Source organism: Mercenaria mercenaria, chromosome 4 (genome assembly GCF_021730395.1).
Source record: "Mercenaria mercenaria strain notata chromosome 4, MADL_Memer_1, whole genome shotgun sequence".
NCBI lineage: Eukaryota > Metazoa > Mollusca > Bivalvia > Venerida > Veneridae > Mercenaria > Mercenaria mercenaria.
The window spans coordinates 52,674,156-52,693,910 of record NC_069364.1 but is presented as its reverse complement, the minus strand read 5'-3'; the positions used below and the strand labels follow the sequence as shown (position 1 = coordinate 52,693,910).

General features: G+C 35.7%; 1 protein-coding gene across 1 annotated transcript in view; it reads left to right on the top strand.

Annotated features, from left to right (window-relative positions):
* Nucleotides 1–7,156: 7,156 nt before the first annotated feature.
* The window catches only part of LOC123551702 (ribosomal protein S6 kinase alpha-1-like), a 62,525-nt gene continuing 49,926 nt past the window's right edge, over nt 7,157–19,755 (top strand). Inside the window, exon 1 of the mRNA XM_045340810.2 lies at nt 7,157–7,325. Within this exon, the coding sequence (XP_045196745.1) occupies nt 7,269–7,325 (57 nt within the window). The 5' untranslated portion in view covers nt 7,157–7,268. The remainder of the gene's footprint in view (nt 7,326–19,755) is intronic.

Sequence of the window (19,755 nt, the reverse complement as noted above, 5' to 3'; positions counted from 1 at the left end):
AGGGTTACTTCTTCCATCGCAGTACTAGCCAATTTCAACCAACAAAAACTCTTACATCTAGAATTAACCCCGTACCTTACTAACAAAGGTTTGATTAAATTTTACATACTATTCCGCTATTCCTAACCATGTAAGTAAATGACATTATTTGCACTTTTACAAATAGTCCGTCCCTTTTTCACATTAACAATCGATAATGACATTGCTCATTTATATAACAGCAAACTACATTATGTCTTCATTTCTAACCTTATACATGTTAAAACGTCTATTGCAGCTTCAAAAGTTATAATTATTAGCTCAAACTGTGCCCAATGTTTCACGGTGACATTTGGGCCGGACCGTGATGGTCATTGGGTGTGTTTGAACGGGTCAAAAACAAACGATGAATGTTTGACCTCCCAAAGCAAGTTGCTGCCCAACACTATGGGCATTTACTCATTGTAGTGTATATTTCAAGTTTTAAGACACTGGCAGGAAATTTGGAAGTATAATCACCCAGTAGCAAAATTCTTTGAAACAATAAAATAGGGAAGCTTTCCTTTTCCAACATCAAGACAGAACCAATAAGGTATATGGTTTGCAACCCTCCATCAGTTTTAAATCTTAGTTCTACAAAAAATGGGCGTTTCTATGACGTCGAGGATGTTTGCATATATCATCTTGAGGGGTCCGGGGGCATGCTTTCCCCGGAAATCTTTATTTTCTAGGAGGTCTGCGGTTAAATCTGGAAGCATTTTCGCAATATAATGGAGCAATTTTGAACATTTATATACCCGCAAATTTTAGAAAATTGATTGCACAGAAACAAATATTGCTATACATTCTAAACGCTTCCAAATGCTAATAGACATGGATGAATATACTACGTTAGATAACTTACCTCGGAATGTTTTTTTTTTTTTTTACCTGATAGCGGTACTTAATTCTTGTGTTGGTATTCACGAACAAAATACGTCAGTTACGTGCACGGTACATAAGATTGTAAATTGGAAGGTTAAATGGTTCCTTTGTAAACAGTCACGGACTAAAGACAAAGCACAGTTGCTGAATGATCTCTTTGCGCCAGTTTCTACCGGGAGATTTCGAACAAGATCCCTGCTTTTGCATGACAATAGAAATTTCAATGAACAATATTTTATATAAATGTATATAGAGATAGATAATAATTTACTGTGAAAACAGCAAGATGCTTTAGGAGCTGCTTCTCCACCATCACACAACCTGCCTATATGACTGGTCGTCAACTGTGGATTGTGGTTGTGAAATCGATGTCCCATTAATTTATGTGGGTGATTCTACTTTATATTAGCTTTTTCAAATATTTCAATGAAAATAGCAAGTTCACATTTTCTATTTAGTTATAGAGTGGTCAGTAGTACTCACCTTTCCAACACTGATTTAAAAGACAACGGCGAGAAACTGGCCATCATTTTAATTTTCTTCTTAATGTCACGACTATCAGCACCAATTATCATTTTTGTAACCAGTATAGATTTCAAGCTTTAAAGTAGTATATAAACAAAAATATTCAAAGTTCCATTTATAACTTAATTTAACGTTAATTTCTCACAAACGCCTCAAAATTATAAAATTGTTCCGTAATAAAATGTGTTCTAAACACTTTTACCAGCAGCAATTTTCAATTTTATATTAAATATTGAAGTGCTAACAGCGCTACACGAAAACGGAGAAGAGAACATTGCCAAGTAAAAATAATTTATCTAAAAAAAAAAACAGTATTAATTTACTCTTACTTGTTATTAATTTAAGAAAAGAAAATTTGATTTGCAAACTTCTTAAAATGTCAGTTACGTAAATGAATAATTTTGCATGCACAAATAAGTCGGAATAAACAAAGTCCAGATTCTAGAAGATACTTTATTTTTGCTTAAATTTGCATCTTAAAACCGACGACATTTTAACTTTTCGGAATAATTTTTAATCACATGAATTGAACAGAAGATAAAACATTTTTCGTTTTCTCTTTAACTATTTTCCAACGGAATATTACAGTTGTCTGCATTATTTTAAATTTCTAGTTCTTTTTCAGTTAGTGCTCATATTCTGGGCTCAGTTTGGCAGTGACGTCTAATAGCATGTTGTGGCTCGGCATCCAATACTGTAGTGACGTGTTCTTTGACATACCACAGTATCATGAGTATGTCGTCAATCGGGTCTGGCTAATACTATCTGTGCATCAATTATATTTCAAAATTAAACAAAATAAACCAACGTCCACAAAAACATTTTGTGCCCCCCCCCCCCCCCCCCCCCCGCACAAGTGCACATAGATTTGGCCTTGTCCGCCCGTCCATAGTTCTCAAAAAAGTATTTGATAAAAATTGATGAAACCTTGCAGGAGTCTTTATCACGATATGAACTTGCGCACTTCTATTTTTATCTGGCTCCACCCTTTATTTCAAGAGTTATGCCCCCTGAAATAGTCAAAAATGCACTTTCACATTGTGACATGCCCAGCCCAAAAATATTTGATATAGATTCACGAAACCTTGCCTGTGTCTTAATCATGATATATAAACTTGCGCACCTTCTATTTTTCATCTGGCTCCGCTCCCTATTTCCAGAGTAATGGCTCCTGAAATTGTCAAAAATACACATTTTCACCTTGTGACGCGCCATTGCTCAAAAAGCATTTAAGGTATTGGACCCCTAATAGTAATGTTTAAAAAATAGCATTTGCTTGGTATATTCTTAAAGTTGACCATGTTTCGCACTGTGTTGCAAATTTTAGACAACTTTTACTGTCCCGTTTTTTGTAAACTTTGTATAATTTATAGTATTTCATCAAGCTCAAGTTGAGACAAATTTCAATGTCACTATCTAAAACGTTTGCAGGGAATTCATTACAGCATTCATTTTGATAAAAGAAAGATCAAACTATTGTTAAACAATTATACAACACAAAATAAAACCGTAAATATCATTTATTTCTAGGATGCCTCAAGTAAACAGATTTAATGAGACAGAATTCTAACTCCAACATTGAAAAATTAAGGTCGAATCCTGTGGGTCTGTTTTGAATTTTGCTCACTTCATTCAAAAATAACCTTGGGGCAGAAGTAAAACCTACCTGCATTTCTCCCGCAATATGTAATCTAAAGAATAAAGGCAAAATAGAGAACTTTTACCGCATGTAACTCAGTATTTTTAGAGATGTCTAACTCTACCCCTCCTGATTCAGAGGTAAATTCACTTTGAACAGCAAGAAATCGCTTATAAAATGAAAATTTTCAACTTTTGTACAATACATCCATAATAAGTCTTGAAAGAAGTAAAAACTTACTAGAAAAAAGGAAATTATGGGGAAAAAATTTTGGTCCCAGTGGGGCTTGAACCTACGCCCCCCTGAAAATTGCAGTCACTGTAGGTTTATGGTAGGAATTGAATACTCTTCAAAAAGGAGGTACTCTATTAAGGGTCCAGTACCTTAAGATAAGAAATGTTTCTTTTCAAATATCACACAATTTTCATTTCTATTTTCAAGAAAGATGTAATACCAAACATATTGCCAAGTTTCATTGTGAAATTTCGAGTTTTTAGAGAAATATAGACATTTAATAGAAGCCACCCCCTACCAATTTACTGGGCTAAATTTTGGCCCTATGGCCCTTTTATTGTATATTTTGGTAAAAGTTTCACTCGTTTGCATTATTTTTCACTTGGATTCTGAAATATCATTCATTCCGTCATGAATAAGACCCAAAAGGATGCATTTTGTGCATTTTCTGACATTCTGGAGACAAAATATTGGCTTTTTAATCCCAGAAATCGCTGCTGAATAGGCGCATCTACTCAAAATATGGTCAAAATTCAAAATTTTTCAAATTTCTCTATTATTTTGCATTGAAAACACCCTTTTATATCATAAACAACCGATCTTTGACTATTAAGACTAATTGCGATGTGTTTCGAGAAAGTCTTATTTAAGCTCTTATAGGTTAAAGGTCAGTAATTCAAATCCTTCTTTGTTTCATATAAAAAACGACAACTTCAGGTCGTCTTTACTTATCTTTAGAGAACATCACTTTTTCCTACACCTATTTTTCATGAAAGTTCTATCACAAATTAACGAAAAAATGAAAAGAAAATAGGGGGTTATGTAGTTCCTAGTGAAATGCCAGTCAGTTGTGGTCTGTTACCCTAAAAATGGCGCATATTTACTCTAGTCTCTAGTAGTGAAAAACGGTGATTAAAGCACTCGTTCTACACAAATTTGCGCAAAAAATGGGAAAATTAGGATCTATTTATTATGGACTTCTTTCGACTACACCACGGAAGCACATTTTCAACCGAATTACTGACCTTATTCATTAATATAAATTGATTAAACCTTGCATGAATCTTTATCATGATATGAACTTGCACACCTCTTATTTTTCATCTGGGTCCGCCCCCTCTTTCCAGAGCTATGGTCCCTGAAATAGTCAAAAATGTACATTTTCACCATGTGACTCTTCTAACTCATAAATATTTCATATACAAATGTAGATTAATTAAACCTTGCATGAGTCTTTATCATGTTATGAACTTGCGCACCTATTTTTTGTCTGCCTCCGGCTCGCTCCAATATCCAGAGTTATTGCCCCTGAACTAGTCATAAATGCATTTTCTTTCACCTTGTGACGCATCTAGCTCAGAAAGTATAAGATATAAAATGGAAGAAAACTTGTATGTTTATCATGATATAAATTTGCGCAGCTCTTATATTTTGGCTGGCTCCACCCCCTATTTTTAAAGTTATGGCCCCTGAAATAGTAAAAAAATGCACATTTTCATACTAATTTGCCTAGCTCAAAAAGTATTTGATGTAAATTCATGAAACCTTGCTTGAGTTTTTATCACGATGTGACCTTGCACACTTGGCATTCTTCTTGACAATCTTAGCACTTATTAAGAATCAGATTGACTCCTAGGCTATAACCAGTACTCATTATAGTGAAAAAATACTACAAGTTGTTGACCGTTCTAGCAGATCGTTTTCGGATGAAATGTTTGTGAGACTTTACGGAAAAAAATGTGTCAAAAATGAATACAAATAAGGGGGTTTAGAGCATCAGTAAATCGATTTCTAACATCACTGACCAGGTTTAAAGTACAGAAAGTTCAGTTTTGCAACTTTTTGTTAAAAAAGATTTAAACAAATATTTTTCAAGGCCATGAAAACATTTAGGGTCGGGTCGGGATACCGGAAACAGACTATTTTTTACGCCTTATAACTTCCAACTTGTTATCGTCAACATCAACTACTATTTCCGAGTAAGGTATTCCATCATATTTGACTACTACGTAAAGACTAATAAAGCTTTCATTGATGTCCTCTGGTGCCCCCGCGTATTTTTTCCTAGAATTTGATTAATCAAAACTGGTATTTTTTTCTGTCTTACAATAATATTAAAGCAGTTGATTTAAATGTCATGTTTTTTCTTGTTCTTCTTCTATGTAGTATGGATTACGTCATATGCAAAATACATTTCTTTGATTTCTACGTTACCTAGTACATGGACTGCCTTTATAATGTATATGGTCACAGACGTAGACGCATTGGTCGAGAGGGATAAGACGCTTTCCTACGGAGGTGAAGGCCCCTGGTTCGAATCCTGGCTACTCTCATTGCGGTGTGTCCTTGGGCAAGGCCCTTTATCACGATTGCTTCAGTCGACCCAACTGTAAATGGGTACCAGCAAATCACTGGGGGTAAGGTATAATTGGTTTTAACTGTTCTTAATATAGGGTCGCTAAAAAGCTCTACAGAGCTTATGTTAATCGTTTCACCAAGCGACGGTAAATAAAATTTACCTTTACTGTCCAACAAAATAGACGCTATATGCATGTTAAAAAAAAAATGAAATTGCTCTTTTTAAAACCATTTCAGACAAAGCATAGGAAGTGTCAATTTCTGGTTTCTGTATTTACCTCCGATGGACTTTCATCTTGCGAAACACTTTCGACACCGAGACCCCGCTTGACTAGCTATCCTGTTCTTCAGAGGCAAACTTCTTTTAATATGCAATTGATTTCTGCCAATACTAATAGAGAGACAAGGGGCGTCTCTGGAAAAAAAATACCCCAAATTATGACAACAGCTCGTCGAACAACCTGTCCGAAATTAACAATTTCTGCTAGCTCATAAAATGGTAATGATAACTTTTTATCAAAGCAAAGATAATAGCTAATTGTACTTTTTGGTTTGCCTTAAGATAATTTAACAACTCGCTTTGCGGCGACTGAGTGGATAAAGTGTCTGTTATTGACCCCGGATATATAAGCCTAAACCTTACAAGTGTCAAGACCGCGTACCCTCACAGGACGATAGTATTTGGTTTTCCTCTTAAACTGCTTCCATAAAATTTGAACCTTCCTTAATTACAACCGAGGAAAAGTATAATTTTATCATCGAAACTGATCTAAGGCAGTAGAGGCTATGCAATACAGTTTTCACTGACTGGTAACATTCACAGTCACTAGGGTGCGTCATTCGCTCATACCTGTAATTATAACAGATATGAAATCGGTCAGATACGGTTGTTTGATGATAACATACCTTTAGATTTATAACAAGTCATACATGTTGTAGCAGTTGTGGTGATGCACATGTAATTATGTCGATTAAAAATGAATACCTTTCGAACAGTAGTAGATCAGCTACTATGTGATCATTAAAGTTAGCCTAGATCTAGTAAATTATCTGATTGTAGATCTACTGTTTATTTATTTATCCATTTATTTATTTGTTTAATACCTGATATATAGTCTCATGGTCCTAGGAACAACTGCTATCCCTGGAATAATCGTTCTCTTGTTCTTTGACAATAAATATCATGATTTTGGACTGTTGAGATCTTCAGCACGTGCTGTCGTATCTCTATTTGTCCCTACCATTTTGTCTGCCGTTCGCTTTTAAAATTACAAATAACAACACAGATCTACATCAATAACTATACTAAACAGTTGACAATAAGACATTTAGCAATATCTAGTATATTCATGCATATATACACCATATTTTTTTCAATTTCTTTCCGATATGCTCTAGCACAAGAAGCCAAGAAAAGTTAGATACTGGCATGTTTGTATTTCCCGCGCAAAAATTATGACTACCGGAAGTTTATGAAGCCTCGTTTTGGCGTTAGATCGCCATCTTGTCGGAGAATAGCGACAAGTGACATAAATTTTGGCGTAAAACAACCTTCAAGCTCAAAAGTATAGATTAACATTGGTCATTATATCATTGCTAAAATACGAAGATGCCTTTGGCGCAGTTAGCTGACCCATGGAGGCCCATGGACGTTTCAAATGATGAGGTCAAATTATTTTATGACTAAGTTTTCAATTTCAGAACATAACTGTCATATAAAATCAGTTTTGCATGAAAAGATGAACATGTCACTTTGTTTTTTCATCGGCTATGGCCATTAGCAAAACTCTTAGCTTAAGAAAGCTGCCCATTGTGTTTGAATTTATCACAGATATTGGTAAATTATGGAATGAAAATGGCTAGATAATTTTGGAGTCACTCAAAACGAATTGTTTATTTGTTCAAAAGACTGGAAAAAAATGTTTTTTATTCAAAAGGCTGGAATTAGAGTATATGTTGAAAAACAATGAAATATTTATGAAGACAACTGATTCATTCTGGTTTCATTGCTTACTCATTTAAACAACTAGCTTGTACTTGTAATGTCAAATAAACTTTACAATTAAGGCAGTGGCTACGATTATGGTACCGTAATCCTAGCCTCTGGTTCTAGGATTACGGAAGTTCTGTATTCCTAGACAACCCCATGAGGATAGGCTAGGATTACGGAAGTATTTAAGAGGCATCAAATATATGTTAGGACATGCATAAATGATGTTGTAAAATTACTTATTTCACTATTATTTCGTGCTATCGATCTGCTGTTTTGGGTTAGTATAATCTTAATGGTGGCACGCGGAAATATTATAGAATTATCTATGTTTCATTATATACCTGCAATTTTTGTCATCAAATCAACACAAATGATCTTTAATAACATACAACAGAGCTCCAGATAAGATGCGTATTTGCGTAAATACGTTTTGAAATTTACAAAAAACGCATTTAAAATCAAACCTACGCGTACTGATACGCATTGAAAAAACGGGATACGTATTTTACTCGATTTAAGTGCGTAATCCAATTTTATCGTAAATCAAGCAAATCCTTTTTGTAATCGAGTACAACAAACAAAATGGTGTCTCATAAAAAAGCAAACGCAAACGATATCGTAAAATAATGCCATTTTCTTCTTCAAGTATATTAGTGTGTGACAGGAGATGACTCGGACAATGCCTATCGCTAAGCATGTGACCTATGATATATATAATGGGTAACTGTTGAAAAAGCCGAAGCACATACATGTTGGTGTTTCTGAAAAAAACATTGACAGTCAAAGTATCACTGGCTGTTGATATATCGCAGTGGTCAGTAACTGAAATTAAGATGTAATGTATGCAGTAAACTAAATGTTAAAACTATTTGAATGAAGGCTCAAAAATATTCAGGAAAACAGCATTGGTCAACAAAGGCACTTCAGCGGAGCACATGAATATCAGAAAATTATAAATACAAACAGTTATTATTATTACCCTTTTAAATGATTTCGAATTCTGAAAAACCATTTAGAATTCTAAAATACCCTTTTGAAAAAACATCTAGGAGTAAAATACCATTTGAAAAAAAAACTAGGGGGTAAAATACCCTTTAACCTAAAATCTTATCTGGAGCTCTGATACAATATGGTTATAAATAAAAAAAATCAAAGTATAGAATATTTTTTTAAACCTAACTTTTACCCTCATATTTCTATAATATTTCCGCGGGCCGCCATTAATATAGCGTTTAAGATTATACTAACCCAAAATGGTGGATAGATAACATGGAATAATAAGGCAGGCATCAAAAATCGATATTTTAATAAAGTGAAATAAGAAGTTTACAACATCATTTATGCATTTCCTAACATATTTTTGATGTCTCTTAAATACTTCCGTAATCCTAGCCTATCCTCATAGGGTTGTCTAGGAATACGGAACTTCCGATATTTTAATAAAGTGAAATAAGTAAGTTTACAACATCATTTATGCATGTCCTAACATATTTTTGATGTCTCTTAAATACTTCCGTAATCCTAGCCTATCCTCATAGGGTTGTCTAGGAATACGGAACTTCCGTAATTCTAGAACCGGAGGCTAGGATTACTGCCTACAATTAAACATAATTAATGTATGTCATATCCCTTCGCATCCAAACTTATTCTGCATATTTCTGTTTGGATATCCCCAATGAAATCCGTTGGGGACGTTTTCTGGTACATGTACAATGTATTTGTAACTATAACATCTTTGATAATGAATTTAGGCAGTGGCTACTATTACAGTACCGTAATCCTAGCTCCATACTTCCGGAAAGTCGTCGGTCCAATGGACATGACTGGAAAATTTTGATCTGGTCCACGGTTTCTTAATCCGGATTCGGTCCGACTGACCGGCATTTATCGTACCCTGTGAACTGCAACACCTCAGACAACATATCAAAATGGCATCACTTACATATTATGCTGGGGCAGAACCGGGAAAGAAACGTAAATTAACACCCAACAATCATAGTGAAAGGAAACAAATGTATGAAAATAAAAGGGTTGACTGAATATTTAACGAGAAATGGACTAAAAATGATCACACCTGGCTTGAATATGAATTATGATGGAGAAAAGCAACATATGCGGTACACTGACATTTTCTTCGGTCCGGCAGATTTTTAGGCATTGCTGGACCAAATGTCCGGCCATTTTTTCCAACTTTCCTGAAGTTTGGCCTCTGGTACCGTAATCCTAGCCTCCGGTTCTAAGATTACGGAACTTATCCTAGACAACCCTATGAGGATAGGCTAGGATTACGGAAGTATTTAAGAGGCATCAGATATATGTTAGGACATGCATTAATGATGCTGTAAACTTTCATTTAATTAAAATAGCGATTTTTCATGCCCGCCTTATTATTTCCGCCATTTTGGGTAAGTATAATCTTAAACGCTATATTAATGTTTGTGCGTGGAAATATTATAGATCTATGAGCTAGGGTAAAAGTTAGATTAAAAAAATGATTTATAACCATATTGTATGTTATTAAAGACTATTTGTGTTGACTTGATGAAAAAAAATGCGCCATTAAGATTATATCTAAGATTCTAACCCAAAACGGCAGATCAGTAGCACAAAATAATAGTGAAATAAGTAAGTTTACAACGTCACTTATGCATGTCCTAACATATATTTGATGCCTCTTAAATACTTCCGTAATCCTAGCCTATTCTCATAGGGTTGTCTAGGAATACGGAACTTCCATAATCCTAGAACCGTAGGCTAAGATTACAGTACCGTAATCGTAGCCACTGCCATGAATTTATGTTGACATTAAAGCATTAAATTGCCATGCTGACATTTATGTTGACATTAAAACATTAAATTGCCATGCTGACATTAAAGCATTAATTTGACTTGCTGACATTTTTTGAATGTATAGTTTGTGTTTTTTGTTTCTGCAGTTTGGTGTCATTGCCAGTCTGCTGTGTATTGAAACCGGTGTCTGGGTAGATATCTCACCGCACCAGTTTATATTTCCGAAGATTTAAGTCTCTTTTTAAAAATTATGAGTTACATGCAACCCATTTAAAGTTTATTTATTGGAGCAAGAAAGTTTGACCATTATTTTATGACTTTTTAGCTCACCTGTCACGAAGTGACAAGGTGAGCTATTGTGACCGCTTGATGTCCGTCGTGCGTAGTCCGTCGTCTGTCAACAATTTCTAAAAAAATCTTCTTCTTGAAAACCACTGGGCATAATTACATCAAATTTCACAGGAATGATCCGAATGGCCCCCTTTCAAAATTGTTCAAAAAATTGAATTCCATGCAGAACTCTGGTTGCCATGGCAACCGAAAGGAAAAACTTTAAAAATCTTCTTGTCCAAAACCACAGGGCCTAGGACTTTGATATCTGGTGTGTAGCATCATCTAGTGGTCCTCTTCCAAAATTATTCAAATTATCCCCCTAGGGTCAAATATGGCCCCGCCCCGGGGGTCACATGTTTTATTTAGACTTATATAGGGAAAACTTTGAAAATCTTCTTGTACAAAACCACATGCCCTAGGGCTTTGATATTTGGTTTGTAGCATCATCTAGTGGTCCTCAACCAAGATTGTTCAAATTATCCCCCTAGGGTCAAATTTGGCCTCGCCAGGGGATCCCAAGTTTTACATAGACTTATATAGGAAAAAAAGTTTAAAAATCTTCTTGTCTGAAACCTAAACACTTAGACCTTTGATATTTGGTTTGTAGCATTGTCTTACGGTCCATTGTTCAAATTGTACCCCTTGGGTGAAAAGAGGCCCTGCCCTGGGGGTCCCAAGTTTTATATAGACATATAGGAAAAAGCTTTAAAAATCTTCTTGTCTGAAACCATACGACCTAGGCTTTTGATATATGGTATGATGCATTGTCTAGTAGTCCTCTACCAAAATTGTTCAAATTATGCCCCTGGGGTTAAAAGAGGCCCCGCCCTGGGGTCACTTAGTTCTTATGTGAGTTATATAGGAAAAATACTTAAAAAATCATCTGATCCTATTTCCAAGACTGTTTAATTATAATTACCTGATGACCCGAAGTAATATGATGTCACTTGACTGTGACTTTGACCTACTGACCTACCGTAGATACCCATGTATAATGCGCAGTTTTTTGACCCCCGGGACCACCCCCGAATCGTGGGTGCGCATAATACACAGGTATAGACAATTTTCCAACTTCAAAACAATTTTGTTACCGATGTTCGCCATTTTGGTAAAGGGAAACTACTCCCCGCGCTTACTGTCTCCGCTAAAATCTAAGATTGCCGTTACGTTCCGTAAAAGATTGAATTGTTTATTTTTCTTTCAAACAAAATTAATTTCATATAAATTTAAAAGTATTTTGACGAAAGAAATGTTTATAAATCACAAAAATTATGTTACTAATTAAAGATCGAGAATTATCTTTAACCGAGATCAAACTGTGAACAACATAATTGACACGAGGTGACTCGTTGATTGCCGGTAATTACTGGCTTTATGATCGTGACAAAAAGACTATCACACCTTTTGTTATCAGTTTAAATTGAGAAGCTCATGTCATTTTGAAAGATACCATTCCGAAATATTGAATCAGCTGCTATTTATTTATTCAAAATAGTGAATTAAAAAAGGTAAAACAACAAATATAACAATAATTTACTGGTTTTATTTTCGAGAAAACAAAAATCGATAGTACCATGAGACCGATGCTGCTCTCCGCCGTGGAGATAAAATTTATTACCGGTGTCGATGTAAACTCCTAGTTTCGTTTTCCATCCACCTCAAAATTGACCAAAATTTTTTTTTTTTTTTTTTTTTTTTTTTTTTTTTTCCCAGGATTTTGGACTAAGATCGGGGGTGCGCATTATACACGGGTGCGCATTATACACGGGTATCTACGGTACTTTCTTGTTTTTTAAGATACAGCCTTGAAATTTTGATGACATACACAGTTCTGCACACAAATCATAAAACTGAATTTCATTGACCATGAATGTGACCTACTGACTTTCTTAATATTTTATCATCAGTTTGACATTTGAAACATGTAGCTCATATTACTCAGGTGAGCGATCCAGGATCATCATGACCCTCTTGTTTGGATTTTTTTACGTCTATGTTTTCCTAACAGCAGGGCTCCAGATAAGATGCGTATTAGCATAAATTACGTTCTGAAATAATGCATATATATGCACATGTCTGATAATTTTTAAGTGTATACTATAAAACTGTATATGAAATTACAGAAACACATGTTATGACTTTTCACTAGTGTAAACAAAATCTGAATCGTCTGGATGCTTTATGTAACAGAGCACGGTAGGCATAAATTCTCCCACATTGAATGCTCACACGCATTGAATGGTACTCTATAAACCTAGGTTAAACTATATTATACACTCGATGAGTGCGTAAATCAAATAGTTGAGAATTAATATTGACGGTTCGGTAGTGTGTTTTAAAGCGGTGTTGATTTAGAATATCAACTTCGGATGTGGAGTAAACAACAAAAATGTCTCTTTCTAAGAATGTTAAAGTGAACAAACACTCTACGCATTTTTAAACCAACAAAAAATGATCCCAGAAACATAGCTAAAGGTATATTGCATTCAGTAGTAAGTGTGAAGCCAGAGCAAGCCAACGGAGAAAAAAGAAGCAAAAACATGAATATTTAACTGAAACGGAACTGCAAACAAATTCATGGGTGTTATGTACCCAGTAAATATGTTATAAAACTGATTTCTGTTTTCTTCACATTCATAAATTTTCAGGAGTAAAATTACTCCTAGTCAATTTCAGATTTTACCATTTTACTCATTCACAAAATATATGCTGAGTAAACACTCATAGGCCAAAAAAATTATTTGGAGCCCTGTAACAGTAAAATGCAGATACAGATAAGGCTTAAAGGGACGACAATTTTAAAATATCAGATCATAAAATAATAAATGATCCCAATAAGCCAAATTAGTAAGGCTACCCGACTACCACCCCTTATGGTGTCTGCAACTTATAGTTATGATTTATAACATTCAGAAGGAATGATAAATTTGCAGATTTATTATGCTCCTTTATGTATTTTCATTCATTCTGTAATGATAGGGGAAGATACCAGGATTATGCCACATTTTCATAAAAGTTTACTTAAGATATAAACACTTGCAAAAAAAGGAAGTGTCTAGTTGTGCGATAACAGGATGCCTAACCTGCATTCTAGTGGTCCGGTAGCAAGATGTCTAACCTATCCGCTAGGGTTTTTGTAGTCGTCCTTCAATCTATTTATTTAGAATGGTGTAATAAACTCAATTTATCGTATTTTGTTTTCAAAATATAGCAATACTTACCAGTACAAAAATACTCTAGGCATAATTCAGACCTTAAATTTGATATTTCCGACGTGGTTGAATTTGAAATAATTTCACACAAATGGTCCTTGTGTGACTCTACCAAGATTTTACAAATAATTTTGATTTGTAAAAAAAAACATGGCCACCAGAGGGCAAGGTCACTTTTCCTTATATGTATATAGTGGAAACTTTAAAAATCTTCTTGTATGAAACAGCTGACCTGATTTTAAAATAATTTCACACAAATGGTCCTTTTGTGACCCTCTACCAAATTTGTTCAATTTTTTCCAGTTTATCAAAAACATAGCTGCCAAGGTCATTGCCAATTTGGTTACTTTTTCCCTTATGTATATATTGGAAACTTTAAAAACCTTCTTGTATGAAACTGCTGACCTGATTTTAAAATAGTTTCACACAAATGGTCCTTTTGTGACCCTCTACCAAGATTCTTAGAATGTTCAAATTATTTTGATTCATCAAAAAAACATGGCCATAGCCACCAGGGGCTGTGATCACTTTTCCCAGTATGTATATGGGGGAAACTTGGAAAATCTTCTTGTATGAAACTGCTGGCCTGATTTAAAAGTAATTTAACATAAATGTTCCTTGTGTGACCTCTACCCAGATTGTTCAAATTATTCCGATTAGTAAAAAAAAACATGGCTGCCAGGGAGTGTGTTCATGTCTTTCCTATATATGCGTATATTGCAGACTTTGAAAATGTTCTTGTCAGAAACAGCAGGCCCAACTTTAAACTCATTGTAAGAAACTGCTGACCCTTTACAAAGATTGTACAAATATATGGTTTCATGAAAGTGTCAGACATTTTCATTGCAAAACTGTTGAAGCAAGCAGTGAATCTCAGGTGAGCAACCTAGGGTCATCATGGCCCTCTTGTTTTTCTTGGTATAGAGTGTGAAACAAGTATGCCAAAATTTATCTTTTAGAACTACTGAAAACATGAGAGTACTGTAAAAACATTTGGTTTTAGACAGTAACTGTTGTCTGAGACAAGATTAGAATTACCTAATATAGGCTAGTCAATTTGGCCGAAAAATGGGCTCAACCTAGATCTAATTGCAACAGTTTTTATTTTGTATTTTTTTGCACAGACTATATGTGTACTTTTACTGGTTAAAAGTCCCAGTCTGTTGCTGTTGCAGTTTTTTGAAAAACTTGTTGTGTTTGAACATGGTATATTCAGAAATCTTAAAAACTTAAATTGGCATATGATGTGTATAAAGTAACAAGTTAATGGGTTATACTAGAAAAATAGTGTTTATTCAATCAAAGTTTATTCGATAATGACATAACATTGTATTAAACATACATATGGATCAAATTAAGTTTGTTTTTAAACTCTGTCCCTTGAAAATATAAAAACATGGGTATAATTACCCCACCCACTTATAACAATAACTGTTAGTAAGTTTTCTTCACATTAAATGGAACTGATTTTTCATATATTCTTATTTCATTATCAACATATACCAGAATAAAAGTTCTCTAGCATATATAGAGTACATATTTCATACACATAAAATAAAATAAGATGATTGAAACTAGTGTATTAATTTCACTTAAAGGCTAAAATAGCTTATACTTGGAATAAAGTAAGAATATACAATAATATAAACTGAAAGTGCAGTGTTCACTCAAACAAAATAAATTGATTCAATAACAAAATCCAATAAGTATGTTGGATAAAAGTGATAAGATTATCTTTCCTACAATTCTGATCATTAAAAAATTGAGGTATAAAATTACCCCACCCACTTTTGGTTAAACAGTTTCAAAGTATTTTTTTCCAGATACCATTGTTGATTTCTTATTTCTCATATTCTTATTTGATTATTAACATATACAAGAAATAAGCTTTTTGACATGTACAGAGTAAGCAGATAAGTTCATGGTGCACAACAACAGAAAAAAGCTTAAATTAGCGTATACAGTATAACTTCTCTGAGCGGCCCTCTCTTACTCAAAAACCTCTTTTTAACAACATTGTCAAAACTACCATAAGCTGAACAATAACCCCTACTGCCATATGAATCATATTGAGAATGGAATTCAGGTGAGATCTGTTTCAAAAGCTTATTACTACCTCAGATGTCTATGATAATTATGTAATTCAAGCATGTGTATTATACTGCGTCATAAGATAATAAACACTAACTATAATAGGGCACATTACAAATATCAATTCAGGTTGTCACACATCGTAATCTACAAACTCCTCTATCTCTTCTAAAGCTAATGAGTTAGAACATGAAACCCCTTTGCAATCACCGCAACCACTCGAACATTCAAGGCCGTGTTTACGGCATGTACATTTCTTAGAGTCGCAATTCGCCTTACAGTTGCAACGGATTATCTTCAGAAGGTTTTCAGGTGCAGGAGGCAGTGTTGTTTTCACTGGCATCATCATTCCATCTACAATGATCCAACCGAAGTCAAGGGGATTCAATACTGTATTCCCCATCCACACCTTAGTCTGATAGTACACCCTGAGGCAATGGAACATTGCTGCTACTGATGTGGGTGGTAACTGTTGCACCTGAACATACGTCGAACTCGATATTACTTTGCCAGAAAACTTTTGGAACCGTAACGCATCAATATTCAGGCAGGACTGTTCATCATACAGACAGGTAATTAACTGCTCACCAGTCCTGCGAATATCACACCGATTGTCCGCAGTAAGGAAGTTGAAACATCTTTGGCGGAGTAAAGGGCTCTTTTTGAACAATTTAAGCACAGCTGGTTTGCCTATTCCAAACATTCTAGACGTTGTGTCACACCCTGTCATTGCATGTAACAGAGGAAGAACCGTGCACAAGTCCTTTCCGAACAGAGATGTAGCTTTCCGAATGTCCCATATCTTTCCTTTTATGTCAGTTGATTTCCTTGACGCAGATTTAAATGTAACGTTCTTTAAATCATTTCTGTAATGATAACACAGCAGGACTAGAAGATCTGTATCTTCTCCGACAACAGTCACATTACCTATTTCTGCCATTTCAACAGCCGTCTGGACAATCAAAAGGTCAGCATCGCTGTCAGCGTGACGAACTGAAAAGCCTTCTCCTATCAAACATTCACCGAGCATGAAGATGAAGTTTTGTTTGTTTTGCGGATTACTCAGAAAGACATCTTTCTTCATCCTACAAGGAGTTTCAATGGTAAATTTGACAACAGCCCCACTTCGACCTTTTGACCTTCGTAAATGAGTGACATCTTTGGTACTGGGTCCCTCCTCATATCCATCAAACACTATTGATACAGTGTTTTCTCCATATTGTCGACGCAGGTAGTCAGAATAGCTCTTGCAAATCTCCCCGAATGTGTACCCTTTGGCCCACGGAAGACGCTGTAGCAGAGATCCACCGTCAATGACGTAGATTTCGGGCGAATTGGAGTTTTCGTCTGGTATAGATGCACAATCGCCTTGTTTCCAGAGGGCATCTGCCAGTGTTGCTTTTTGTGGCTCCCTAGGTAAACCTGAGTTGTCAAACAGCGAAGATGGAATACTGCTGAGTTCGTACTTGAACACTTCTGAAATATCATCAATATATCTGTCTGCTGCTGTAGTTAATCGTTGAAACAGCAGTTGTGTATCAATGTGAATCCTTTCACCGAAAACTTTCATGTCTGATTTGTCACTCATGGTTACAACTTGCTTTGATCGTTTCAGTGAGAACTTTCCTGCAGTCTGTCCAGTCATTTCTTTCACTATTGTTTCCCCTACTGCTTCTGCCTGATCAGCATTCACAGATGTGTCTGCAACTACACCTGTCTCAATATTCCGTAATTCTGTGTCTATGTCATTGAATGGGTTTCGGTCTCGAAGAAAGGAGAGCATTGCAGTCATATCCTGTGAATCTCTTGTTATCCTTGATTTGCCCGTTTCTTTGTGCTGTTCACTCGTCTGATATGATGTGTTGCTAAATTGTTGCATTGCGTTATTCATCTGTAAACATATTGGCATTGAAAACAGCCATAGTGCTCGTTGATTTTCGGTCATCCCTCTACCTCGTGTAAGTCCCCCGTAGACTTGATTGACCTCATCAACACTGTTCAATTACCAAATCGGTCGAAAGCCCTGCCAATAGCGATCACTTCGTCTGATAACATGGTATCCTGCCTTGAAGGCTTCATATACATCTGGATTGGTTTCAGGTAACTGAAGCATACTTTGTAGGTATATATGGGCGCTCTTCAGGTAAAGATTATGACCTGAGGCTGCAAAATATGGAAGCATCTTGCGCAGTATGGTTAAATGGAGATCCCAATTCCCTGTTCTTTCTGCTCGTATGAATTGTTGTAATATTGACACCATGTCCATGTACTGTATCCAGAGTCTGGCGGTACGGTTTCTGGAAAGCTGTTGTCTTTCAGCATTAATCATATTATTGAGGGTTTGTAGACTGTCACATTCACCCACTGTCTGCAAGACTGAGTTTTCTTTTCCCAAACTATCATACATTTTGGTCAAATTAATAAAGTTATTGTCTTGTAACATTTCCTGAGAAAGTTGTGCCTTGGCTCCTATTTCACTATCATCCTCGTATGTACTGGGTAACGGTTGAATGTTTAAAGTATGCTCTTTATCACTGTCAGTCTGGTTTTGTATCTGAAAACCGTTCTCAAGAAGCAAGATAGTTAACGCGTTGTCTAACAGCATGTGGCCTCTTGTCGCTCGCTGTACGGCTTTTCCTGACATCATATGTGTAACTGCATTTGGGGCATAGACTGTTTCTAGGATGTCTTGCAGACCAGAACTTGTCATTATATGACCTATGCTTCCAAGGAAACTCATTTCTGTGTGAAATCCTCCTAAGCGCAAAACAATCATCTTCAGAGGACTTGATGGTACTTGGGAACAGACGATGTCCATCGCCTTCTGATAGAGAGGTTGATCAAATGTCAGCACTGGTGTCTTTCCATACCGCTTAGACTGATCACAAACAAAATGAAGAGTTGAATATATACATGTGGCATCGCTGGGGTTGAGATCAATCATAGGCATGAAGGTGATGGCTGATTTCTTCGAGAAATACTCGGAAGGCTTTTCAAACATCTGCATAAAGCCTGACCAACTTGGTCTGGATTGTCTTAAAGGCCAAACAAACTTGCACAACATGTCTAATGGTTCGCACTGATGTGATGGCTGCATCTCGGGTAGTTCTTGAAACTGAATGCCCTCCGAAAATGGTGGTGCTACAAAGTACTGGATGTTAACCTTACCTATGGAAGATACTTCATCCATTGATACATCTTTCCTTGGGACTGGTACTGAAACATCTGAGCCTGGTGTTGATGTCGCTATGATGCCCTACCGTGAAATGTATTATGTCCATCCAATTTTTCTTAGGTTGTGGTCAACATTGTCAGCAACAAACTGCAGAAAGGGTATGCCTGTTTCTTGACATGGTATGTGTGTTGTCAACACAGCAGCAGCATTTGACTCATATTTCTGTACTTCAGAATATGAACAACAAACCCAAGGATGTTCAAAGTGTCAACTAGAAACCTTGAACCAAAATGATGATGTAGTTGCACGCCAAGACCTAACTGCAGAGGAGAGAGCAAACCTTTAGGACGACATGACTGCATTATGCTCTGTCCAATTGAAGCTGTCTTTACAGTACACTTTTCAGGAAATAACTTTCCGAGAAAGGTTTTCAGGCTTTCTGGTAAGAACTCAATGTTTTTCTCTGTTGATGATATGTCAGTAAAGGAAGGATAGAAGTCTT